The sequence below is a fragment of the Molossus molossus genome, unplaced genomic scaffold (genome assembly GCF_014108415.1).
Source record: "Molossus molossus isolate mMolMol1 unplaced genomic scaffold, mMolMol1.p scaffold_m16_p_5, whole genome shotgun sequence".
NCBI lineage: Eukaryota > Metazoa > Chordata > Mammalia > Chiroptera > Molossidae > Molossus > Molossus molossus.
The window spans coordinates 2,980,479-3,008,325 of record NW_023425388.1 but is presented as its reverse complement, the minus strand read 5'-3'; the positions used below and the strand labels follow the sequence as shown (position 1 = coordinate 3,008,325).

Below are 27,847 nucleotides of genomic sequence, written 5' to 3'. Positions count from 1 at the left end.
CTTGGGGTCGTGTGGGTGGCAGCTACTCAATGTGTCTTTCTCACATTGATGTTTCTCTCTCTCTCTTCCTTTTGAGATGGTTTTACCCAATACTAATAAGGGCACAGGAGATAGGTACACACGACCAGAGGAACACAGGAGGGCAGCGTGCAATTAGAACTTGTAAAGATATTAACTATATCAAATGAAAAAGGCTACAAAAACTGTACCTGAGGCTATAAACTGGCAAGACAGTAGAGACTGACTTCACTCCTCAGGTGCACTTTGGCCCCCAGTGTGTTTATAAAAATTGTGACCCACAGAAATTGAGAGTGTTCCTATTAAATCCTTACTTCTAGATTTTCAGCTTCTTTTGAAGAACTAGAAAGTACAGTAAGACTAGGATGCATCTTCCCAGAGCCACAAATGTCTGGGCTGACTGGCCTGGCCCACCCATGGGACCATCTTAGGTGCCCAGAGCCCCAGACTTGCCTTCATGTCTCCCAGACTCAGCACCTTCACATCCCTAACTTTTGGGGTCATTTAAGCAGGATGACCCCTCAGAGGGTGTGAACAGTCCTTATCGCTAACCAGTGAGATTCTGGGTATGCTTTTGTCCTTTCCTTATCTATATTTTCAATTTTTTTTCTTCAGTAAACATGCATTACGTTTGTAGTAAGATATTTTTAAATTACCAAATCACAACCGAAATGTCATTCCATCTAATGAGATCAAAACAACTAACACTGACAGATGATAACTGGTTTAAAACTAATTGAACTAAGGAAGTAATTTAAGGTGACAATTATTGCAGTACTTCCTCCCTGGACACTAATTAAAACACCAGATTGAACAGACAAGAGCAGCATTTTACAAATTAGATCTTTCTCCAAGTGAATATCTTTTATAGACCCTCAATTCATAAAACAGCCAAAATTCATTGCTATATATTTAATGTTACATTCACCAAGAAATGTAAACAAGAAATCTCTCCTATTCATAACCTCAACTAATTTAATGTTTAAAAAGTTAAATTCATCATCTTTATTTTACATTGTTTTATTTTTTTTAAATATGTTTTTATTTATTTCAGGGAGAGGAAGGGAGAAGGGGAGAGAGAAGCATCAATGAAGAGAGAAACATCAATCAGCTGCCTCCTGCAGGCTCCCTACAGGGGATCAAGCACAAAACCTGGGCATGTGCCCTGACCAGGAATCCAACCGTGACCTCTTGGTGTAGGGACAACACCCAGCCAACTGAGCCACATCAGCCAGCTATACTGTTTTACTTTATTTGATAAATAATAATAATTTATGGGGTTTTCTTTTCCTTAAAAACTCAAAACATTTATACAAATCACCATTCATCTCACCCCATCTCTGAGACCTCAAAGAGGAGGTCATATTATCCTCGACGTAAAGAAAAAGTGTAAGGCTCTGTAGAAATATTAACGTCCACAGATATCTGAAAGTGATGTCAGTTCAACATTTCTCTCTGGTTCTCCCCCAATCCACTCCCACATGGCCTCCAGAGTGATCTTTCTAAACAAAAGCAAATCATGGCCATGGCTGGTCTGGCTCAGAGATTAGAGCATCGGCCCATGGACCAAAGAGTCACAGGTTCGATTCCAGTCAAGGCCATGTGCCTCAGTTGCGGTTCAGTCCCCTGGTCCTGCTTGGGGTTGTGCGGGAGGCAACCAGTCAATGTGTCTCTCTCACATCAGTGTTTCTCTCTTTCTCTCTCTCCTCCTCCCACTTTGTCTGAAAATAAATGGAAAAATATCCTCAGGTGAGGACTTAAAAAAAAAGCAAATCACAGACTGCCCTGCTTAAAACTCATATTAGCTTCCTGATTCCACTCAGTAAAATCCACCAGGCCGCCTCCTTGATTCCTCACTGTTTATCCCGTGTTCACTGCACTTGCGTGACTCTGGCCTCCAGACAATCAAGTCCTCAAACACTAATTTATTCAACCTGCCAACACATGACAGCTGAGTATCCACTGTGCACTCGTCTGGTCCTAGTCCTGGGGAAAAGGCGGGAACAAAGAGACAAACTCCCTGCCCTCATGGAGCTTACATCCCAGGCACCTCTCCTGACTCTCCCCCTCCAGTTCTCTCTCACTTAAAGAATGTGGAAACAGCCCTGGCCGGTTTGGCTCAGCGGTTAGAGCTCGGCCTGCGGTCCTGAGAGACCTGGGTTCGGTTCCCGCTAAGGGCATGTACCTCGGTTGCAGTTTGTCCCCGGCCCTGGTCGGTTGTGCAGGTGTCAGCCGCTCGATGTGTTCCTTTCACATCGATGTTTCTCTCTCTCTCTCTCTGTTCCTCTCTCTCCCTCCCACTCTACCTGAACAAAAAATGGAAAAACGTCCTCGGTGAGGATAAAAAATTTAAAAAAAAGAATGTGGAAACAATGGCCGTGACTACATATGAGTGCCTGAAAATAAGCAGTACTACCTAAGAAAATGTATTGTCATTTACTGAATTTATGCAACCTTAATTATAGTTAATACCACTTATAATTATTATTTATAAGTGAGAGGGGAGAAATAAAGGAAAGGGTCTTCTGCTCACTGAAACTTGGTTAATTTTGCAAGGTTTCTCTCATTGCTAGCTTTATAGCTTTTATGTCAATGACCAAAATGTTACACTCCAGTCCTGCAAGAATGGAGCTGTTGAGCCCAGCCATTGTGGCTCAGTGGTTGAGCATCGACCCATGCACCAAAAGGTCTCCGGTTCAATTCTCGGTTCAATTCCTGGTCAGGGTACACACCCAGGTTGTGGGACCTATCCCCAGTGGGGGGCATGCAGGAGGCAGCCAACAGATGTTCTCTCTCATGGATGTTTCTATCTCTCTCTCATTCTAAAATCAACAAAGAAAAAAAATTAAAAAAAAAAAAAAAAAGAATGGAGCAGTTGAGTTTCCAATCATTCCAAACACTGAAAGATTACTTGTTTTTAAAATCAATCATTTCAAGTTTACAGCAGAAATGAGTTGACTTTTATAAAACACTGGATCCACCATGAACAGACTCATATATAATGCACAGGAATGAGGGGGTTGTGTTTATAAAATGGCTTATAATACAACACACGGCTCTTGTCAGAACAATAAAACTACTCAGGAAATCCGTCATGGAAAGAAGTAATTAGCCCTATACCTACAAATGCACACGCATGCACAAAATGAATGGCTCTTGTGGCACCTTGTTTCTATGCTTTTATCATAAAAATCACTGTCTAGCATGAATGGACCTGGAGACTAATATGCTAAGCAAAATAAGAGTTAGAAAAAAGACAAATATCACATGATCTCACTTATAGGTGGAATCTAAAGAACAAAACAAAAACTGACAAACAAGCTAGGTCCAGAGGTATGGATGCATGGACCGGAATAACAGATCTGGGAAGGGGGCTGGGGTGGGGGTGGGGGGGGGACAGGCAGAGATTAACCAAAGAACAGATAGGCATATATGCATAACCCATGGACACAGACAATAGCATGGGGAAGGCCTGGGGTGGGGGAGGGCAAAAAGGGAGAAAATGGGAGACACCTGTAATACTGTCAACAATAAAATAAAATTAAAAACAAACAAACAGCCCTGGCCGGTTTGGCTCAGCGGTTGGAGCGTCCGCCTGCGGTCTGGAGAGACTCGGGTTCGGTTCCCGCTAAGGGCACGTACCTCGGTTGCAGTTTGTCCCCGGCCCTGGTTGGTCGTGTGGGTGGCAGCCACTCGATGTGTCCCTTTCACATTGATGTTTCCCTCTCTCTTCCTCTCTCTCCCTCCCACTCTATCTGTACAAAAAATGGAAAAAAGTCCTCGGGTGAGGAAAAAAAATAAAAAATAAAAATAAATAAATAAAAACAAACAAACAAACAAACATGAATCAGTTCTCCTTAACCAGGTTGGGTAAAGCATGGCACTAAAAGCCAGGTGACTTCCTTCATCCCATGAGCTGTATCCACCCACGTCTTGCAAGCGCGCCTCTACACACAAGGACTTGCAGACAAAATGCAAAGATAAACAAAACCATCACTGACAGAAATGCGTGTCCAAATGCTCACCAAAGCAACAGGGGATCAAAGGCACTGCTTTCCTGTATGAAGGAGAGGCTGTTTAATTTTAGACACCAAGGATTAAAAAAAACAACCTGTGACCAACTGCTATGACCTTGTAATTTTCACAAACTCAGCTGAATCCCAAACTCCCTCACATCCCTCAGCCGGACTCCTGGCTCCCCACTCTGTTAGGACTGAAACACACTCAGCACCTAGCCCTGCCTCACTAGGCATCCAGACCAACTCAGGCCAGAGAGCTGAAGCCAAAACAGTCTCATCAATGCTCTCTCTGGGCAAAGGCTAGTAAGGTAAACTGCCAATGATTAATTCTAGCAGAAAATGGCCAGAAGAGCATTGGTGAATTCATATAGATGAACTTGCTTAAAATGCACCTTGCCAAAGGACTACAGACATTAGTAACAAAACTTTAATGCTATTCAAACATCATTTATTAATAGAATTTTTAAATGATCTATTATTAATAAACAACTATTTAATACCAAGTCTTTTTAGTATTATCTCCCAGTGGTTCCATACATATCTCTACAGTGAGGCCTTGGAATTCCTGAAGTGAACTTCTACAGCCCACTTTAAATCTCCAAACTGGGGAACGTAGAAATGTTTGACAGCCTCCCTCTCTCTCCCTAATCACACTTCTGTATGTAGTCTTGTGTTTCCAAGGCAAGTCCATACCACCAGCAGACTGCCTTTCACATTTCACTAGTCTTCCCTATGACTCTAATCCTGTTTCCACCCAAGGGCACTTCAGGAAAACCACGACAGTAACAAGCTGCTCTGAGAGTTGGATGCTAAACAATAGGAGAGGCTGATTTGTAAGCTAACTTATGAAACTAACTCCTCAAACAAGAGGGATACAAATTTGTACCCTACCTAATTTATAAATTAATACTTACCAGGGAACCTCTAGGTTATTCGAGAACAGACATCAGGAATGTAAAAAGTACCCCATCCCTACAAAGCATGCCCAGGAAACAGGCAGCCCGGCACTGTGGCCAAGAGTTTCGGGCCCTAGAGTTACACATCTGGGTGGCTACCTGCTGGCTCTCTAAGTGACCTCACTGCTGGCACCTAGTCTCCAAGGTATGTTCATCTAAAGCGTGAGAGTTTTATGAAGACTAAGTGAGTTCACTGCCAAAAGACTTGATAAATGTTAGCTGCCACTTTTACAGGTGTATGAATTTTCTGACTTTCCACATCACACTACTAAACAGGTTACATTAACAGCCCATTCTTCTTCCTAAAAATAAAACTAATTCACTAGGTTTGTCACTGGCTAAATCATTCTGAGAAAAAGAGGGGGTAGAGAAACCAAATTCTCATATATCACTGTAAGAGTATAAACTGCTACAACCTTTCTAAATGGTAAACTGAAAATATGTATCAAAACCCTTAAAACTTAGCATGTTTTTGTGTGTGTGTGTGTGGTTGTTAATTCTCACCCAAGGATATTTTTCCACTGATTTTTTAGAGAGTGAAAGGGAGGGGAGGGAGGGAAACATCTATGTGAGAGAGGCACATCAGCCCTGGCCGTTTGGCTCAGTGGTTTGAGCGTCGGCCTTTGGTCCAGAGAGACTTGGACCAAAGGTTCCCGCCAAGGGCATGTACCTTGGTTGCAGTTTGTTCCCGGCCCTGGTTGAGTTGTGTAGGTGGCAATCACTTGATGTGTCCCTTTCATGTCTATGTTTCTCTCTCTCTCCCCCTCCCACTCTAGCTGAACAAAATATCGAAAAATGTCCTCGGGTGAGGATAAATAAAAAAAAAAAAAAGAGAGAGGCACATCAATTGGTTGCCTCCCGCACAAGCCCAGTCAGGGCCAGGGAAACATGCAACCCACGTACGTGCCCTTGACCGGAATCAAATCTGAGACCCTTCAGTCTACAGGCCCATGCTCTAACCACTGGGCTAAACCGGCTTGGGCCCTTAGCATTTTGAGCATGCAAATCCACTTCTAGAAACTTCTCTAAAGAGAAGTATCTCACAAGTGTATGCAGGGCAGAGATGTATGCAGGCAGGTAGTCACTGCAGAGTTGTTGATAATAATGGGGGTGGGAGAAACTAATGACTAATAAAAATAAATTGGTCAAATTATCATAGATCCATAAACGGAATATGCAGTTACTAAACTATTATCACTGACAACACAGACACAGAAATACTCATAAGATGCCAAGCAAGCCTGGCTGGTGTGGCTCAATGGATTGAGCCTTGCCCCATGGACTGAGAGGTCCTGGTTGGATTCCCAGTCAGGACATATGCCCGGGTTTCGGGCTCGATCCCCAGTAGGAGGGCATGCAGGAGGCAGCTGATTCATGTTTCTCTCTCACATCAATGTTTCTCTCTCTCTCCCTCCCTTCCCACTTTATATGAAAATCAATGAAAAAGTGTCCTTGGGTGAGGATTTAAAAAAAGCCCAGCTGGTGTAGCTCAGTGGATTGAGTCTTGTCCCATGGACTGAGAAGTCCCAGTTCGATTCCTGGTCAGGGCACATGCCCAGGTTGCAGGCTCGATCCCCAGTGAGGGTCGTGCCGGAGGAAGCCGATAGATGTTTCTCTCTCACATTCAATGTCTCTCTCCCTCTCCCTTCCTCTCTCTAAAAAAACAAAAACAAAACACTTTCTTTAAAAATTGGAAAATGTACCAAATTTCTATATTTGTTATAAACTTATCTTTATTATTGAATGTATTACAGATGGCTCTTGTTTTCCCGCCTTGACCTCCTCCTCCCCGAACCCACCCCCCTCCTGATTTCCCCACACTACTGTGTCTAGTGGTTATACATATATGCATGTAAGTTCTTTAATTTCTCTCTTCCCACTCCACCTCCCCTCCTTCCCTTTGAGGTTCATCAGTCTAACAATCAATTTGTACTTCCTAATCCCCTCATCTTTTTCACCCAACTCCCCTCCCATCTGGCAACCAACAAAAAGTTCTCTGTATCTGTGACTCTGTTTCTGTTCTGCTTGCTCATTATATTTGTAGATTCAATTGTTGATATGTATTTATTGCCATTTTATTGTTCATATTTTTTCATCTTCTTCTTCAAGAAGATCCGTCAACATCTCATATAATACTGTTTTGGTGGTGATGAACTCCTTTAGCTTTTTCTTGTCTGTGAAACTTTTTATATGTCCATCGATTCTAAATGATAGCTTTGCAGGATGGAGTAATCTTGGTTGTAGGTCCTTGCTTTTCATCACTCTGAATATTTCTTGCCACTCCCTCTTGGCCTGCAAAGTTTCTTTTGAGAAATCTACTGACAGCCTTATGGGGGTTCCGTTGTATGTAACTAACTGCTTTTCTCTGGTTGCTTTTAAGATTCTCTTTGTCTTTAACCTTTTGCATTTTGATGATGATGATGTGTCTTAGTGTGGACCTCTTTGGGTTCATCTTGTTTGAGACTCTCTGCTTCCTGGACTTGTATGTCTGTTTCCTTCGCCAAGTTAGGGAAGTTTTCTGTTATTATTTTTTCAAGTAGATTTTCAATTTCTTGCCCTCTCTCTTCTCCTTCTGGTACTCCATGATGTGAATGTTGGTATGCTTGAAGTTGTCCCTCAGGCTCCTTATACTATCCTCATTTTTTTGGATTCTGTTTTCTTTTTGCTGTTTTGATTGCGTGTTTTTTGCTTCCTTATATTCCAAATCGATGGTTTGCTTCTTGGCTTCACCTACTCTACTATTGATTCCCTGTAAATTATTCTTTATTTCAATTAGTGCATTCTTCATTTCTGACTGGTCCTTTATTATGCTCCTGAGGCCTTCACAAAGTTCACTGAGCATCCTTATAAGCAGTGTTTTGAACTCTGCATCTGTTAGACTGCTTATCTCCATTTCATTTAGTTCTTTTCCTAGAGTTTTCTTCTGTTTTTTAATTTGGGACCTGTTTCTTTGTCTCCTCATTTTAGCTGCCTCCCTGTGTTTGTTTCTGTGTATTAGGTAGAGTTGCTATGTCTCCTAGGCTTCCAGGGTGGCCTGTTGTAGTAGGTGTCCTGTAGGGTCCAGTGGCACAGCCTCCCTGATCACCCAGCTAGGTCCTTGAGGTGCACCCCTTGTGTGGACTTTACATCCTTCTGTTGTAACTGAGTCTTGATTGCTGTTGGCACGTCAATGGGAAGGTTTTACTCAGGCTGATTAGCTGCAAGGACTGGCTGTGCCCACTGCCCACTGACCTCTGACTACCTTGGATGATCAGCTATGCAGGGGCCACCACACAGAGCAAGACTTACTTCAGCAGTGCTTTGGTACCCCCTGAGTCCATTCCTTGAGTGTGTCATTTGTGGAGGTGGTTGGGTGATATTGTTTCGACGTGATCTGAAGCTATCTCCTGGGTATACTGGCTCTGGAGCAAAGTCAGCCACTGCCTGTGTTCTACCCGGTGCCACCAGGCATGAGCTACAAAGTGATCTGCTGATGGCTGCTTCTTGTTCTGGGCTTGGAGGTGCCCAGGCAAAACCAAGCTGTGAACCAAGGCTGGTTGCTTCTAGTGCCAAGCCTGGGGCCACTTAACAAGAGGTATGGGGTTTGCTGTGGCCAGATGCTCTTTATTTGAGAGAATTTAGAAAAATCTGAAGCAGGAGCCAAAACAGGCCAATCCTATGGTAAAGCCAATGGAAACAGCTTGGGTGGGCCCAAAAGTTGGGTGGGGCGGGGCCTCAGGGAATCACCAGGACAGGGCAAACTGTGAGCCAGGTTGCTAGAGTCCCCGCTAGGGCTCCTGTTTGCTGCCTCCGGGAAGGGCTCACCAAAGAAACGATCTCCAACATCTCCATCATCTCATCTGTTTGGGAGTAAGCTGCCTCTCCAGTCCTCGCTCCAATGCCAAACAACTTAGTTCTTCCCCGCACGTCTCAAGTGCCTTTTAAGCTGCCTCCCCTCCTTGCTGGAGCCAGGAAGTAGCTTAGAGGGAGAGAGTCCGAGTAAGTCCGTGCCCGGGCCCTTTAAGAGGAGCTGCCTGGGGCTCCAGCCGCCTCAGCCTCCCTGAGCCTGTTTCTACTGGCTTTACAACTAGAAGTGATGGGGATTCTCTTCCTGGCACTGGGACCCTGAGCGGGCGCCTGGTATGGGATGGGGACCCCTCAGTCCTCAGGGAGGATCTTCCCAGCCGAGGTGTCCTCCTGATTTTTATCCGCCACACGTGGGTGAGGGACCAGACCGTCCCCTCCACCCTCCAACCTCCAACCAGTCTCCATGTGGCTGCCGCTTTAATTTCAGGCAGTTCGGAAGGATATTTGTTCTGTAGTTTAGTTGTAACTTTGATGTGACGCGATACCGCATTTACCTACCCGCCATCCTAACCGGAAGTCCCAATTTTCTATATTTTTGGAAACCGACTTTTATAGCATTATGTTGAGCTTATCATAGCTTATAAAATGGTATTTTGATAAAGTGATAACAGAGTAATTTACCACTATACTGTGACTTAAATTTACATTTTGAGTCTCTAAGCAAGTCTTTGGCTAGGAGCCTCGTTTCCAGCTTGCGGCCTTTCCAGTCTATCTTTGGGAAAGGCTGTCTCCTTTCAGAGCCAATCAGCTTTACAGAAATGACTGGGGTAGAGTACTTGTGGCTCTTATTTCTACAGTCAGTGGCTACTAAGTGATAAAAATAACTTTACAAGTAAAGGTTTTTGTTTTGTTTTGTTTTTAATCCTCACCAGAGGATATTTTTCCATTTATCTTTAGACAGAGTAGGAGAGAGGAAGAGAGAAAAAGAGAGAGACAGAGAGAGAGAAAGATTGATGTGTCAAATTGACTGGCTGCCTCCTGCACAACCCAGACCAGAGCCGGGACTAACCACAACTGAGGTACCTGTCCTTGGCCAGAATCGAACCTGGGTCTCATTGGTCCACGGGCCGACACTCTAACCACTGAGCCAAACTGGCCAGGGCTACAAGTAAAGATTTTAAAGTGTGGTCTCACTGCAATGTAGTTCACTCATAAATGTTTAATCAAGTTCCTCCAGACACTATTTTAGGCACTCTGGATACAATGATGAGACCAAGTTTCTGCCCTACTGAAAGGTTTATTACAGGTACGTAACACATTTGAAGGTCATCGTCAGTTTTTATTAGCAATATAAGGTATAAAACACCGTCACTTGAAAAACTTGCTATATCCATTTCAAGAGATGGTCCTAGGAGATAGTAAGGAGGAAGCATAACACCTGCGGTTGGTTCGCCACTGAGTCTGATTCTGACAGCAGATGACAAAAACCTGTCTTTTTAACAAGAACCTCAATTAATGCTGCTATAAGTGATATGAGGTCTGAACTTAAGAGAAACCCACCAGTAACTGGAGCCATTCAGAAGGGAATAATCATTTGGAATAGAAAAGCTCTACAGTGGTGGAATTTGAGCTGAGTAATAAACCCACCCCTCATGTAATTAATTAGTCCTCTGTAATTCACAAATCTAGCAAATTAAAAAGATGAGTTAAGAGTACAGGAATTTACCAACACCATCTCCTTATCGTCTTAGAGGAGACTGAAATTTGCCTCAATCTAGGCACTTGGTGAAAAGATGAACTGGAATTCTACTCCCAATATTAGAGATAAGCACTGAGAAAAAGGATATCGCTAGTCAACTTCCAAAAAAAAAAAAAATGCTAAGCAGGAGGAACATTTCAGGGAACCAACTTGCTACCACTCATTTTATGCCCTATTTCACAATGCTTAGTATCTGAACAATCCACAGGGTTCCAAAGTACATCAAAAATTTGTTCATTTCCTCTCCTACTCAGGCAGAATAATAATAGAGTTTTGTGGAGGTACCATGTGCCTCAGCAATTTCAATAAATACATTTTTAGATTTAAAAATACCTTTTAAAAAAAGCCAATCAGAAACTCCTCACTGGAGCTAATTAAAGGAGTTTTAAGTAGTTGTAATGCCATCGCTGGTGTCCCTTATTTCTCAGTTTAGATTACTTACAAGTTCCTGGGTTTTTTACAACCCTCCCACAGAAAAAAATTCAATTTTAAATACATATATATATTTATTTAAGTTACAAGCAAACACACATCAAAACAATATACATGTTTCAACTACTACAAGGAATTAAGAGATAAAACAGTTCTCAGAGACAGGTAGAAACCATTAACTTTGGGGGGGGGGGTTAAGCTTCCGCACCTTAAGTCATCTCCTAACAAAGGCATCCCAACAAACGCACGCCTATTCGAGAGGCTGCGAGTAGCACTGAACAAACCAGCTGGCCAGCTGGGTCCTGCCCCAGTTCCTGCCCTCAGATCCCGTCCACCACGGAATCCGGGAGGTCTCTGAGCCAGTCCCTCGTCTGTCCAAAGGGATTAGTAAAACGGCCTCCCCTTTGACAGCACTGAAATTTCCCAGATGCATTTATTTGCACGGTATTTGTTTTTATTGCCTACACTTTTTATTTATTGTGCTTGTTTTTATGATCTGAACGCTTCGACCACGTAACACGAGCAGGATGCCCGCAGACAAGCACAAAGACACGCATCTGTCTGGAGTGGGCATCCAGTTAGCACGTCAGGCTGGGGCTGCCTTCGGAACGGCACAGCTGAGGGCAAAGTCCTAACGGGAACTTTGTATCGAGAGGCCATGGAAAATCTGCAGACTCCAACCCAGCGGGGCCGCCGCTCATCCGCCCCTTCGAAAGCAAAGCCTCCCCGAGTGTGCATCGCAACAAAAGATGCCCGCAGGAGATGTAACCGACGAAGTTGTTCGCGCGTCCACGGGCAAACACGAGGAAAGGAAAGTGCCGCCCGCTCCTCGGCGGTTTCCCTTTCCCGGGGGTTCTGGTTGCAGTGCCCGTTCAGGCGAGCGGAGCCCTGCGGCCGGCGCCGTGCAGCAGCGCGGAGCGTGCAGAGCCGAGGAGCGGCGGACGCCGCGGACGCGCGCCGGCGGCCGGAGGTGCCATCAGTCCGCCCGGCGGCGCGATGGACCCACGGCATTGACTGCCCTTCACGGACCAGGCTGGGCCGGCACGCGAGGGAAAGGCAGAAGAGCCGGGACTCGAGGCCGGGCGCAGGCGGGCCGCGCGCTGCCGCTCCCCGCGAGCTCGGGGTCCCCGGGAGGCGGGCGGGGAGGCGAGGCTTGGCCGGCGCGCCGCGCTCCGGCGGCCGAGGGCAGCGAGGTCAGCCCAGGAGGACCGACCGCCCCCACGGCCCCCTGGGGAGGGAGGAACCCGGCTCGGCCGGCCAGGGCTGCGGGCGCCCATTCAACCCGAAGCCCGTCCGCGGCCGCCGCCCGCTCGGCCCGCCGCGGCCCCCCGGCCTCCCAGCCCCGCCAGCCGGCCGCCCCCGGGAGGATGGAGAAGGACGAGGCGAGGGGCCGCCGTGGCCGCGCCTCCCAGGCGCGCGGCAGAGGCTGAAGGGCGGCCCTCCGGACGGGAGCCCCGGGCGGCCATCGCGCCGACCCCCGCGCGGACCCCCGCCCCGCCGCCTCCGGGCTCAGGCCGCCGCCGTGCAGCCCGCTCCTCACCTCATCTCCAGGCGGGTCCGCGCTGCCGCCCCAGGGACAAATCAGTGCAGCTCACTCTCCGCGGGAAGGGACGCAGGGGCCGCAGCCCCGCACAACATCCCCGCCCGCCCGCCTCTCCGTGCGCCCCGGAGTCCGCTCGGGGCTCTCCCTCGCGAGCCGCCGTACTACGGAGCAACCAAGCTGCGCTCCCTCCCCTGTCCTCCGCTCTTCTCTACCTCCTTCGCTCCCTCCCTCGTTCCCTCGCTCCCGCCTATCTCCTCATCTCGCTCCGCGGCCGGCCCCGCCCCTATCTCCCGTCAGTCTCCGCCCACAGGTGGGTGGGACAAACAGCCTGCCAATCGCAAGAAGGGGCCCGCACCTCCTCACTGCCCCCCGCCTCTAGCACCGCCCACCTTGGGAACCAATGAAGGGGGAACCAATAAGCATGAAGAGGACGGAGTGGCAGCTCAATAAACCAATCGGCAAACCTACAAGGGGGGGCGGGCGTAAGAGTCTCCTTCCCCACCTCCCTTCCAGAAGGCGTAATCATAGGCTTCTTGTCTGGATTTCCCTGACAGGGCTTATGGAGAGTCTGCTCCACGCTTTCAGTGCATCTGTCCTTTGCCATGAGAGACACTAGTTAGGCAGCATTCACTAATCTAGTTAAGGAAGATTTTAAAGAACACCATAAAGTGGAGGCGAACAGGGAGACGGGGACTGTCCAAGGAAGGTGGGAGGGCAAAACGGTGGAATGAAAAATGGTGTGCTCTTTAACTGAAATTTGCATAAAACGCGTCCCACCCAGGTCACCACAACTTCACCCGCTTATTGGTCGCCCCGTGCGGCGCCTCGCCTCTCCTCCCGGCAGAGCATGCCGGGAGATGTAGTTCCGAGTTCGGTTGCTATGGCCTCCTCGACAGCCTCCGGGAGTCCGGGAGTGACGAGTGGCAAGACCAATGGGAGCAGCGCCTGAGCCCACGGGGGCGGGCTCTCTGCAGAAGGACTCGAAGGTGGCAGTGGCGGAGGGGCAGGCCGTTAGAGCCTCTCGAAGGCAGGTGAGTCCTGGTTAGTGTGTCGTGTGTCTTGGCAAACGCGGCTTTTGACGAAAGATGGAGAGACGTCCCGCGTAACTCTCCAGCGGTGGGGCGGACGGTGGTTCGCGCCGCACCCCAGCCTCAGATGCCTGGGGCCCGGGCCTAGCTCCCGTAGCGGAGCCGTTGAGGGGCGGGGAAGACTGGGTTTGTCTGGCGATTTCCCGGTCCTTACAGGTTTGCTCTCGGTTTGCATCTCGCTCCACATCTAAGGGAGGCAAAAGTCTGGAAGTTCCCTTCCACTGAATCTCCCAGGTTGGCTTTCCTCCACCTACCTCTTTTTGTTCCCATAATTGGGAGTTTCTTTTTCTTTCTCCCTTACTCCTTGTCGGCCACCGCTTTCTACTTCCCTTTCCTTTTTGGGAGCAGTTACCGAAATAAAGCAAGGGTGTCCGCATTTGTGGTCCTCTTGGGCTCAGCAGCGGATCCTCTGGAGCACGTGTAAGAACCACCTCCCAACACGTTGAAGTGCAGAGGCTGGTTCTGTAGGTTGGGCGGGGCCTGAGAATCTGCGTTTCTGCCGAGCCCCCAGGTGCTGCCAGAGACATTAGTCTGTCCAAATACAAAGCGAGCCACTTAACGTAATTTTAAATTTTGTGGTAGCCATATCAAAAAGCACGAAAAGGCCCAGCCAGTGTGGCTCAGTGGTTGAGCGTGGACCCTGCACCAGAAGGTCTCTGGTTCATTCCTGGTCAGGGCACATACCCAGGTTGTGGGCCCGAGCCCCAGTCGGGGGCATGGAGGAGGTGGCCAGTTGATGTTCTCGCTCATGGATGTTTCTATCTCTCTCCTTTTCCCTTCCTCTCTCTCTCAAATCAATAAAGAAAAAAAATTTTTTTGCACACCAAAAGTAACACCCAAAATTAATTTTAATGTTTTGTTTAATCCAATATATCCAAAATATTATTTTAACACATAAATATTTTAAAATTGAGATACTATGCATTCTTTTTTTCTTATTGTCTTTGAAATTTGAAAAAACGTGTGTGTGTGTGTGTGTGTGTGTGTGTGTGTGTTGGTTCATTCTCACCTGATGATATTTTTCCATTGATTCTTAGAGTGGAAGGTGAGAGAGACACATGGATTGGTTGCCTCCCACGCGCAGGGCTGGGGCTAGGGATGGAACCTGCAACCCAGGAACGTGCATTCAACCAGAAATCGAACCCAAAACCCTTCTTGGGGCTGAGGCTCTAACTGCTGAGCCAAACTGGCCAGGGCTGAAATTTGATGTATATTTCACACTTGCAGCACATCTTATTTCCAACTAGACACAGTTCAGGTGCTCCTTAGCCACCTGTGGCTAGTGGCCACCCTTACTGTATAGGGCAGATCCAGAGGATATGATTGCTCGCTGCAGAAACTAAAAAGGTGCTCAAGTTCCAGTTGCATGTGACCGTACCCTTTGAGATGAGCTTCTGATCAACTTTAGAGGTTCTCAGCTCAACTTACAGAAATAATAGTAAAAACATCCAACACTAGCCCAGCCAGTGTGGCTCAGTGGTTGAACGTTGACCCACGCACCAAGAGGTCACCAGTGCAGTTCCCAGTCAGGACACATGCCCAGTCTGTGGGCCCAATTCCCAGTGGGGGCATGCAGGAGGTGGCCAGTTGATATTCTCACTCATCGATGTTTCTATCTCTCCTTCTCCCTTCCTCTCTCTCTAAAAAATCAATTAAACAAAAATAGCCAACACTTATTGAATGCTTATTTTGTGGAGTGCTTTGCATGTATTATGTAATTCTTACAGCAGCCTTTTGTCATAACTACTACTATTATCTCTGTTTTATAGATGTGAAGGTTAAAATTAAATAGCCCAAAGTCAACTAGCTAGCAAGTAGGAGAACCAGGATCCAAACTCGGGTCAGTTATGATTTCTAAACCCTGTCAACCACTGAAATGTATAATTATTACCTATTATCACTACTTTCATTTCATTGATGCCTCTGCTGCAGTTTATTGGTGGCAATGAGATGTTCATATTTGAAACAGAAAGGGTTCCCTGTACAAGGTGAAGTTGCCTGTCAGTTGCAGTGAAATATTTTGGTAGTTTTACAACTCTCAGTGCTGTGCATTCAAAATCAAAGTTCTGGATTAAAGGAAAGTGTTAAAAACATTGAGATATTTAGGCCTCTGGACAAGTACTCTATCTTGGGTGGCAGTACTGTGTCTTTATTTATTTGTATACCTCCCTAAAGATGGGGAAACTTGGAGATTCTTAAAATGTATCACTGTGGAATCATGATGTTTTTTGGTTTTAGTGAAATCACTTTTTTTAGTTGATAAAAATGAATGTTTTCTTGCTCTGGTGAGCGTCACATAGAATATTTCACTTTATTTGTGATTTTTCTAGACCCACAGAACAAGTAGTACATGAAACTAAGGAGAAATTTTGTGAGTAGACTGAAAATACATATATACCCACATGCTAAAATGGGGTATTTTATAAAATAATTATCTTCTAATTTTATAAGTTATAATAAATATGACATTTTGTAAATTTATTGGTAGATATTTAGTCAAAATTAAAATTTCTATCTTGCATCTGAAGCAAGAAATGGTTTCTTTATGTGGCCCTGGTCAGGTAGCTCAGTTGGTTAGAGCTGTCGTCCTGATACACCAAGTTTGCAGGTTCAGTTTCTGGTCAGGGCACATACAAAAATCAACCAGTGAATGAATGCATAAATAAGTGGAACAACAAATCAATGTTTCTCTTTCCCTCCCTCCCTTCCTCTCTCTCTGATATCAATAAATCTTTTTTTTTTAAGATGCTGTAGTGAATTGGAAAATTAAATAGGCATTTAGAAACTGCAGTAAAGATATCAGTGGAGAAGGCTGTTGAGTCCACTGGAGAGGAGGGAAAGTGCAGTAGAGACTTGAGGATCCCTCAGTTGCTGATATCCCTCATCACCTGCATTGTCCCTGGGTCACAGGAGCCAGCATAAAGAGAAGACCGTCATTCATCACACCGTTGGCGCCATTGTTCCCATCATACACTGGGGAAAATAGAATGCTAATTAGAAATATAAATGTAAGTTATGTTTCTGTTGTTCTGGATCTTACTATATTAAATGACCCTACATTGAACAGTAACTGGACCAAAGATTTCCCATCTTTAAAATAATGATCATCCCACCCCCCCAACCCACCCACTACTCACCCCCAAGAGGTGCTGGCAGGGAAATCCTCCAGTAAGAATCCTACGTGTAAATCAGCAACTAATAAGAGGTAAGCTCTCTTGCAAGCAGGAGAGTTCATGAAAATGTTTTTGAGATTCAGAAGAAGTCATTGTTGGGAGCCACTATTCTAGACAGAAGCATGTCAGAACCACTTGGCGCATGTATAGGCAGCAATCTGACATCGCCGAGCAAAGCTTTTCTCTTTCTTTTTTTTCTTCTGCCTAAAGCCTATATCAAAGAGAAAAATTTCCCTTTTTTAATTCTTCATCTAACTTCAGATATCAGGTTGTGTGAGATGTAAAGATTATGCCACACATGTATAAATTCAGTTGAGTATGTCTTGACAATGTTCATGGAAATCTAGATTGTCATAATTAGAAGAGGATTTAATATTGTCACCTCAGCCCACTTTCCCCCTCAACTGATGCTTGAATCCCTTGATCACGCCACTGTAAGTGTGTATCCGCCTGTTTAAACCCTCCAGTGATGCGGACCTTGCAACTTCGTGCATTTTCCTAAGTGTAAATTATTTACCTAAAATGTGCAAGTAAAGGTTCTTATAACATATTATCAGCTACAAATGCTTCCTAGGTTGCGGTTTATCCCTGGCCCCGGTTGGGGTCATGTGAGTGGCAGCCAGTGTCTCTCTCTCTCTCTCTCTCTCCCCCTCTCTCCCTTCCCCCTCCCCCTCTCCCTCTCCACTCTCTCTCTCTCCCCCTCCCGCTCTATCTGAAGATAAATGGAAAAATATCCTCCGGTGAGGATTTATTTATTTATTTATTTATTTTTTATCCTCACCCGAGGACATTTTTCCATTTTTTGTACAGATAGAGTGGGAGGGAGAGAGAGGAAGAGAGAGAGAGGGAAACATCGATGTGAAAGGGACACATCGAGTGGCTGCCACCCGCACGACCAACCAGGGCCAGGGACAAACTGCAACCGAGGAACATGCCCTTAGTGGGAAGCAAACCCGGGTCTCTCCGGACCGCAGGCCGACACTCCAACCGCTGAGCCAAACCGGCCAGGGCTCTGGTGAGGATTTAAAAAGAAGGAAACTTAATATTGCCCTGGCTGGATAGCACAGTTAGTTATAGTGTTGTCCTGATAATGCCATGGTTGCAGTTTGATCCCTGGTCAGGGCACATACAAAAAGCAACCAATGGCCCTGGCTGGTTTGGCTCAGCAATTAGAGTGTCGGCCCGCGGACCAGAGAGTCCTAGGTTCGGTTCCTGCTAAGGGCACATAACCTTGGTTGCGGTTTGTCCCCAGCCCCGGTTGGGGTCCTGTGAGTAGCAGCTACTCAATGTGCCTCTCTCATATCGATGTTTCTCTCTCTCTTCCTCCCTCTCATCCTCCTGCTCTGTCTGAAGATAAATGCAAAAATGTCCTCGGGTGAGGATAAAATAAAAAAAAAGCAACCAATGAATGCATAAATGAGTGGAACAACAGATTGATGTTTCTCGCACGCGCACTTTTCTCTCTCAAATCAATAAATAAAAAAATAAAATAAAAAGCACATAAAAACATTAATATCTAGTCACCTCTTTAATATACCTGAGGATTTCTTCCTAACCATCCAGCTAGTGTATTGCAATGCACCAGTCCTGGCCTAATGATGAGCATATGGGCTGTATTTGAAAATTGACTTACCTGTTTTTCTGTAGCCTAGCTACTTGACAACATCTATGCTTTCCATAAAACAAAAATGAGGGTGGGTTAGAAATACTATAACTGAATCTTGAACCAGCAGTAGCCACCGTATTGTCGAGTTTGTGTTGGGGAACGATAGAAATTTGAGTGTATAAAAAGAGTTTGGCCCTGGCTGGTTTGGTTCAGTGGTTAGAGCGTCGACCCACAGACCAATGAGTCGTGGGTTCAATTCCAGTCAAGGTCACATACCTCGGTTGTAGTTCATCCCTGGCCCTGGTCAGGTCATTCAGGGGCAACCAGTCAATGTGTCTCTCTCATGTCAATACTTCTCTCCCTCTCTCCCCCCTCCCTCTCATTTATCTGATGATATCCTCCGGTGAGGATTAAAAAATAAATAAATAAAAAGAATTTGGACTTTTCAGGAATTAAGTTGTCCACAGAGTAAAAAAATGGATTGGATGAGAGAAAGAAAGGAAGTCATTGAGCAGCCTATGGCAAAAGCCCAGGCCTGAGGCATTACGATTTAGTACCTCACTTGTGCTAACACCCAAACAAAACAAAAAATGAGCAGGTGATCCAGGACATCAAAAGAAACAGGAAACATATGGTCAGTAACTTAATAGAGGAAGGAATTGTTGTAGACTTGAAGATATCCTTGATGACTCAATATGGGTACAGCAAAATCTTATTTTGGAGAAAGATGAGTCCAGTTTTATGTCTCTTGAATTGGAGGTTAATCTGATACTCAGAACACTTTTGGTCTGAAAGTGTTGATAAGGAATGATCTCTGGAGGTTTTATTTACAATTATTAATAGATGAGCTCCTTGGGATTAAGTGTAGCAAGAGAGCAAGTAGAGTTCATGTTGCTGTTATAACTGAGGTGAAGCCATTGGAAATGTCTTCCCATTGATTCTTTGTAGAATTCCTGAAAAGATCAGTACATTAACCCAGTCAGTGTGGCTCAGTGGTTGAGCATCGACCCATACCCCAAGAGGTCGCCAGTTTGATTCCTGGTCAGGGCACATGCCCAGGTTGTGGGCTAAATCCCCAGGGGAGAGGGAACATGCAGGAGGCAGTCATTCGATGTTCTCTCTCATCGATGTTTCTATCTTTCTCACTCTCTCCCTTATTCTCTCTCTAACATTCATAAAGAAAAAGTATTTAATAATAAAAAAAAAAAAGATCAATTCTGGCCAGTTTGGCTCAGCAGTTGGAGTGTCAGCCTGTGACCAGAGAGTCCTGGGTTCAGTTCCCACTAGGGGCACGTACCAAAAAATAAAATAAAAAAAGATCAGTACTTTTATTTTTAAGATTTTTAAATTGACTTTTTGAGAGAGAGGAAGGGCGAGGGAGACAGAGAAACATCAGTAGGCTGCTACCCACACACCCTTCACCCTGGGTCGAGCCTGAAACCCCGAGTATGTGCCCGGACTGGGAATCGAACCGGCAACCTTCTGGTGCACAGGATGGCGCCCAACCAACTGAGCCACACCAGTACTTGTTTTTTTAATCCTTACCCAAGGATATTTTTCCATTGATTTTCAGATCGAGTGGGAGGGAGTTGGGGGGATTGGTTGCCTCCCATGGGGCCCCAACCAGGGTCTGGAATCGAACTGCAACCAAGGTATGTGCCCTTGCCCTTGACCAGAACTGAAACCGCAACTCTGGTCCCAGGGCCAACACTCTAAACACTGAGCCAAACCGGCCAGGGCTAAACGATCAGTACTTTTTTAACTACTTTCTTCAGGTGTTGCTTGTAGCAAATTTTTAATTTATTCAAAGCCCTCTGCTTTGTACCAGAAATTATTTAAAATTGGTCTTAATTTTTGTTTTTCCTACATTTTAATAGGATTAATCTGGGCCGTTATAAAAATTAAAGTATTACAAACATAATCCTCAGTTTGTAGACTTATGTCATATTTATTTATTTTTTGTTTGTTTTTATTGATTTTAGAGAGAGAGGAAAGGGAGAGGGGGAGAGAGAGTAACATTGATGACAGAGAAATATTAACATTGATTAATGCTTCCTGCACACACCCTGCTGGGGACTGAGCCCAAAATCCAGGCATATTCCCTGACCAGGAATTGAACCGGCAACCTATTGGTGCATGGGTCAACACTCAACTATTGAGCCACACTGTCTGGGCTGTCAAATATATTTAAAATGTTATGTAGCCTGGCTAGTTTGGCTCAGTAGTTAGACCGTAGGCTCCAGAATCAAAGGGTCACAGGTTTGATTTCCAGTCAGAGGCACATACCCGGGTTGTAGGTTCAATCCTCTGTCCCAGTCAGGGTTGTACAGGAGGCAACCAATCGCCCTGGCTGGTTTGGCTCAGCGGTTAGAGCGTCGGCCTGCGGTACAGAGAGACCCGGGTTCGGTTCCCGCTAAGGGCGTGTACCTCGGTTGCACTTTGTCCCCGGCCCTGGTTGGTCGTGCGGGTGGCAGCCACTCGATGTGTCCCTTCACATCGATGTTTCTCTCTCTCTCTTCCTCTCTCCCTTCCGCTCTATCTGAACAAAAAATGGAAAAATGTCCTCGGGTGAGGATAAAAAAAAAAAAAAAAAAAAAAAGGAGGCAACCAATCAGTGTGTCTCTCTCACATCTATGTTTCTCTCTCCCTCCCTCCTTTCCTTCCACTCTATCTAAAAAAATCAATGGACAAATATCCTTGGGTGAGGATAAATAAAGTGTAATATAAAAAAATAAATAAAGTGTAATATACCTGGAAAAATTCACCTGTTTAAAAATGGTCGGCCGGCGGACCAATGAGTCTCGAGTTCAGTTCCAGTCAAGGGCACATACCTTGGTTGCGGTTTATCCCTAGCTCTGCTCGGGGTTGTGTGGGAGGCAACCAGTCGATGTGTCTCTTTCACATCATTGTCTCTCTCTTTCTCTCTCTTTCTCCTTGTCCCCCTCTCTCTCCCTCTCTCCCTCCCTCCCACTCTATCTGAAAAATAATAATGATAATAAAATTTAAAAAAGAAAAAACTTTAAAAGTTTTAAAAAATATGTTTTTATTAATTTTATAGAGAGACAGAAAGAGAAAGAAAGAAACATGGATGAGAAACATCCATTGGCTGCCTCCTGCACATCCCCTACTGAGGATCAAGCCCGAAACCTGGACATGTGCTCTGGGGAATTGAACCTGCAGCCTCACAGTGCACAGGATGATGCTCAGCTAACTGAGCCACACCTGCCAGGGCCATTTAAAACTTCTAAGTAGCACTTCTTTGATAAAGGAAAGTTTAGAGTAGAGCATATACTTTTGAAGTTACATGACATTCATTCTTGGAAATGGCGTAAGTGCTGCGCGCGTGTGTGTGTTTAAATCCTCACTTGAGGACACTTTTTCACCCATCATCAGACAGAGTGGGAGGGAGAGAGAGAGAGAAAGAGAAAAACATCGACACGAGAGAGAGAGACACATTGACTGGTCACCTCCTGCACTACCCGACCAGGGCCAGGAATGAACCGCCACAGAGGTAATTGCCACTGACCTGACTCGAACCTTCGACTCTGGTCTGTGGGCCAGTGCTCCAACCCCTGAGCCAAACCGGCCGGGGCAGTGCTATATATTTTCATTTATATTTTTATTTTATAAGCTGTTCAGTTATTTTATTTCCTGTGTGCAAATATCTTTACATGCAATACATTTTTTTTTAAATAATGACCAAGTTCCATTTCATCTGGGCCAAGGCCTGGGAGATTACATGGGCCTTGAATACTATCCATTTTACCATTTTCTTAGTGTCAGGAACTAAGTATTCCTTTTTTGAGTTTGCAAAACAAATGTTTCCTCAATTTTCTTGCCTCTTTTGTAAAAACACTTCTCTTTCTTGACTCTGTAATTTTGAGGATATTTCTGTTCTCACGTGGCTCTTTATTGGACCAAATAAACATTCCTTTTTCCTACCAGCCAGGCCAATTGCAACCTAAAGTTTGGAGGAAGGATTTAGAATAATCTGACTAAAAATACTGGCATGGTTGTGTGAATAATGTTTGCTTCAGTGCCATTATCTTCCCAGGTCTTAGAAGCTGAGGTGTGGTATGCGGTTTCTCCGACAGCTGGTCTGGGAAACAGCCCATGATTTAAGATGCAGTCACTTCCAGAATTACAAAAGGAAATGTTTTGAAGTCAAGGTGTTGCTGTGTAAATGTTCCATTTCTCAAAAAGGCAACTCCTGTAGCACCAGACTGAGCAGGGGCAGAGATTTCATTATTGAGTGAATGGATATTGATTCTCAAGCAATAGCTGGGAAAACCCACTCGTGAGTAAGTGAATAAGGCAAGGTTTTGTTAGTATGTAATGCAGTCTAGAAGCAGGGATCAGGTGGGGTAGATGGAGTGGCACTGGGGGAGAGTCGGAGGGAAGAGGGTTGAGTTTTGTTTACTTCGCAGAGTCCGTAAAGTACAGCACGGTCTCGGAACAAGCTCTGCCTGGAAGCCCTGACAGGGCCGACCACATGGTGTGAAGTCACAGTGACGAGTTCAGACGGCGTGTGCATTGGGATAGCGGGGAGTGAGGTAGACTAGGGACAGCGAGTAGTGCACTTTAGACAGCCTTGAAGCTAGGCAGAAGAGGGTAGTTTTAATGTCGTAGGGAATATGGAGCTGCTGTGTCTGTGCCTAGCTTTCTCTGTCCCCTGCACACATGCCCACAAACACACTGACATGCACACTCCTTAACCAGAGTGTTAGAACTCATTTAATCATCTAACTGAGCTCACCCTGTTTTCATATACTGTGTTGTACATGCCACATACAGAATTATATATGTCTTAAATGTGTATTCATGTCTTTTATTTCCATAATTTGATTATCATATGCTAGAAAGCAGTAATGATTCCAAACTACTCAGTAAAAACCTATTAGATGGCTCCATTAGACCCTGTAAGATTTCCATGCAGGCTGGGTTCATGGGCTGGGACCTCACGCTCAGAGGGACCTTATGTGTTTAATACTCTACTGTCCCCATCTTGAAATTTTACTAATTTCGGGCAAGGTTCCCCACATTTTCATTTTGCATTGGGCTTTGCAAATTATGTGGCCAGTTTTATCAACAACTACTTAATAACTGTCAATCCTGAACTAAAGGTTATAGGATTCTAGTTTTAAGTGAAAAATCTAATGTTAGCAGCTCAATAGAAAAACATGAAGTAGCCCTGGCCAGTTTGGGTCAGCAGTTAGAGCATTAGACCTTAGACAGAAGGGTTGTGGGTTTGATTTCCAGTCAAGGGCATGTACCTGGGTTGAAGGTTCAATCCACGGCCCTGGCCCTGGTCGGGGTCGTGTGGGAGGCAACCAGCTGATGTATCTCTCTCTCTCTCCTTCTCCTCCACACCCCCCATCCCTTCTACTCTATTTAAAAAAACAGAAAAAGAAAAACATTAAGTATAATGGTTAAGAGAAATTACTTTGGAGTCGGTGGAACCTGGTTTGTCCCAGCTCTGGCCCAGCTGGTGCTACAAGACCCTAAGTATGGGCCTTAACCTCTGTAAGACTCAGTCTCTTCATTCATAAAATAAATATAATAATAGTACTGCACAAAGAAGTATGTACAAAAATGTACTTAACGGGATAATTTGTAAAAGCCCCAAACTGAAAACAATAAAATGTCTATAGTGGAATTAATAAATAACCATGAGCCCTGGCCTGTTTGGCTCAGCGGTTAGAACGTCGGCCCACGGACCAGAGAGTCCTAGGTTCGGTTCCCACTAAGGCACGTAGTTCGGTTTCAGTTTGTCCCTAGCCCTGGTTGGGGTCGTGTGGGTGGCAACCAGTTGATGTATCTCTCTCACATCGATGTTTCTCTCTCTTTCTTCTCACCTCTCTCCCTCCCGCTCTATCTGAAGATAAAAGCAAAAAAAAGTGTCCTCAGGTGAGGATAAAAAAATAAAATAAAAAATAAATAAATAACAATGAATTAAAAAACAATGGAATACTTTATGGCAGTGAGAAGGAATGAACTATAAATACCAACAACAACATGGGTGAAATAAACAATGTTGAGAAAAACAAAGGGGACATAAAGGAATATACTTTCATTTATATAAAGCCAAACAGACCAAACTATCTGTGCTTTTAAAACGATATTGAGTACTCTCAGGAGGGGGCAGTGGTGACTAGAAGGGAACAAAAGCTGGGGTTCTAGTGCTGTGTTTGCTGCTGTGACTGTCACGTTCACTTTGCAAAGGTCAGCAAACTGTACAATGTGGGACCTGTGCCCTTTTCCACATGGATTATAGTCTAAATTTACATGTAAGAAGATAGTCTTGCCTTACAATTACCATGAAAATTAAACAACTGGTCTGGCCGGTGTGGCTCAGTGGTTGAGTGTTGACCCATGCACCAAGAGGTTGCTGGTTTGATTCCTGGTCAGGACACATGCCTAGGTTGTGGGTCCGATCCCTGGTGGGGGGCATGCAGGAGGCAGCCAGTCACTATTCTCTCTCATTGATGTTTCTGTCTCTCTCTCTCCCTCTTACTTCCTCTCTCTCTAAAATCAATAAAGGAAAAAAAAAAGAAAAGAAAATTAAACAACTATAGGATTCTTGGATATGTTTCAAGAAGTCCACACACTACAAGTTAAAATACTTCCAGGAGTGTCGGGCACAGTTTTGATGAGTGTCTGATGGCCATTTTCTCCTTTTTTAATCCTCACTAGAGGATATTTTTCCATTATTTTTGGGTAGAGTAGGAGAGAGAGAAACATCGATGCGATTGGTTGCCTCCCGCATGACCCTGACCAGGGCGGAGGATCGAACTGCAACTGAGGTAAGTGCCCTTGACCGGAATTGAACCCACAACTCTTTGGTCCAAGGGCTGACACTCTAACTACTGAGCGAAACTGCCCAGGGCAGTTTCTTTTTAATCCTTACCTGAGAGTATGTTTTCATTGAATTTAGAGAGGGAGGAAGGGAGGGGGGAGGGGAGAGAAAGAGCAACATCTATGTGGGAGAGAAACATCAATCGCAACTGTATGAGCCTGGACCAGGGACTGAGCCCACCACCTAGGTACGTGCCCTGACTAGAATCAAACCGCAACCTTTTGGTGTAGGGGAGGACACTCTGACCAACTGAGCCATCCAGCCAGGGCCCACTTTTTCCCTTTTAATGGTCTTTTTTAAGACTTTGAACACCATTTATTTATTTATTTATTTATCTATCTGTTTATTTATTTAATCCTCACCTGAGGACATTTTTGCATTTTTATCTTCAGATGGAGCAGGAGGGAGAGAGGAAGGAAGGAAGAGAAATGACGTGAGAGAGACACATCCAGTGGCTGCCACCCACACCACCCCAACTGGGGCTGGGGACAAACTGCAACCGAGGTTCATGCCCTTAGTGGGAACCGAACCTGGGACTCTCTGGTCCGCAGGTTGACACTCTAACTGCTGAGCCAAACCGGCCAGGGCTTTGAATACCTTTTAAATGACACTTTTGGTAATTACAATTGAGCTCAATGGCCCTCTTAGGTTTGTTTTTGTTTTAATTTTTTTTTCCTTTATTGATTTTAGAGAGAGGAAGTGAGAAGAGAGAGAGAGAAACATCGATGAGAGAGAACATTGACTGGCCATTTTCTACATGCCCCCAAATGGGGATCAGGCCACAACCTGGGCATGTGTCCTGACTGAGAATCGAACTGGCCACCTCTTGGTGCATGGGTCCATGCTCATCCACTGAGCACACCAGCTGCACCCTCTTAAGTTTTTTTTGTTCCCAAGTATGTAATAGTTTTTATTGAATAACAAAGAAAAATTGAGCACATGCTCAACTTTATGTGAAAAGTTGAACTGTAAACCCATTCCCTGTTAAGATGTATACCCAGAGACTATGGCATAGTCTAGTATGTGATCACTTTCAAGGTCTGTTATCTAAATGTATTTGTTTGAAACTATATTTATAGTTGTGATTTTATCATTTGTCAGCACTATTTTTTAATTTTTGCTTCCATTTGGTCTGGAAAATATTTTGTTGGTTTTATTTTGTGTATATTTTTCTTCTTTTTATTTTTCATTTTAGGTGACTATGAAAGGTTTATATTTTCAACAGAGTTCTACAAATGAAGAAATAACATTTATATTTCAAGAAAGGGTAAGAAAAATTGTTAATCATTAAACAAAATAAGATAAGTACGTTTACCCATGTTTAAATGATCTGTTAGTGGAGCTTAAATGAAACCTTACTTTCCTTTCATCTTATGTTATAGTGGTGTTCCCTATTGTAGTATAATTGTATTTTTTAAAGAGTTGCTACAAAAGACTTTTTAGTACCTTGGGGTGGTGGTATACAAAATATCAAGAAAACAGAACAACCTTAATAGTCTTATATGTTACTAAATTAACTCATTCTGAATACTGCAATAAAGTGAATGTCCAGGTTGTAGCCATATTTCAGAAAATAAATTCTCTCAAATTGTGAAATGAAAGATGTGGAAAACATTGCTTTACACATTAGTTTCTGAGCTTTGCAAAGGGTTACTCTATTCTGTAAGCTTTAAATGGTTTCTAGTTGGTTTGTTTTTTTGTTTGTTTGTTTGTTTGTGTGTTTGTCACCACTGTAAGCATAGATAGTAGATTTTCATACATTGGTGATTGTTTGAAAGGTTTGTGGCCAGAATCATTTCAGTGGTAGAAGCCAAGCTGTCTGAGATTTTGACTCCAGACCTAAACGATTTCCGAGTTAGTGAAAGATAACAGAGAAAAACTGGATTGTGTTTATGATCCAGAAATTCTTATTATATTGTGAAATATATAACTATGACATACAAGTAGCACTTAGTTTTCCCCCATAAAGTTAGCTATAAGATTTGGGGTCCTTTTAATTTTGTTCAATTTTGTATGTAAATTTTCACAATATGAAGGCGTGGTCTCAAAGGGATGTGTAATATTTTGTTGTCATTTGGTTCTAGGAAAACCTTCCTGTTACGGAGGAAAACTATGTGAAACTTCAGGTTAAAGCTTGTGCTCTGAGCCACATAAACACAGAGGTACTGGTGCTTTCATGTGGGCCAAAGTTCAGTGAGAGTTTCATAGTATATTTAGTTTACAAATATAATGATAACTGAATTTCTGAGTGCCAAGAAATTGTTATCATCGTTAGAAGAATACAATAGCTAGGGAAAAAGTTTAATGTGAACTTGTATATTTCCATATTAAATTATTAGTCTAATTGAAGTCATGAATTTTATATTATTATAGGAAAATAACTTATAAGCTCCTTTACATTGTGAAAGGCTGAGCATGTATAATTAGTAAGGCCTATATAATCAAGGAAGAATTTCTATTTTATAAATATAGAAATCGCCCTGGCCAGTGTGTTCCGTGGTTAGTGTCACCCATGCACTGAAGGGTCAAGGGTTTAAATACCTGTCAAGGTTTAATTCCTGGTCAAGGGTACATATCTGGGTTGCAGGTTCAATCCCCAGCCCTGGCTGGG

At 44.4% G+C, this 27,847-nt stretch overlaps 2 protein-coding genes across 5 annotated transcripts in view; one reads left to right on the top strand and one right to left on the bottom strand.

Moving 5' to 3' along the window:
* Positions 1 to 12,775, bottom strand: part of ITSN1 (intersectin 1) — a 194,583-nt gene extending 181,808 nt beyond the window's left edge. For all 4 annotated transcript variants that reach the window (XM_036242922.1, XM_036242923.1, XM_036242924.1 and 1 more), the window contains exon 1: positions 12,511 to 12,775. The gene's annotated coding sequence lies outside the window, so the exon portion shown is untranslated. The remainder of the gene's footprint in view (positions 1 to 12,510) is intronic.
* A 715-nt stretch (positions 12,776 to 13,490) lies between these two features.
* Positions 13,491 to 27,847, top strand: part of CRYZL1 (crystallin zeta like 1) — a 38,403-nt gene continuing 24,046 nt past the window's right edge. Inside the window, exons 1-3 of the mRNA XM_036242921.1 lie at positions 13,491 to 13,544; positions 26,432 to 26,503; positions 27,321 to 27,398. Coding sequence (XP_036098814.1) covers positions 26,438 to 26,503; positions 27,321 to 27,398 — 144 coding nt within the window. The 5' untranslated portion in view covers positions 13,491 to 13,544; positions 26,432 to 26,437. The remainder of the gene's footprint in view (positions 13,545 to 26,431; positions 26,504 to 27,320; positions 27,399 to 27,847) is intronic.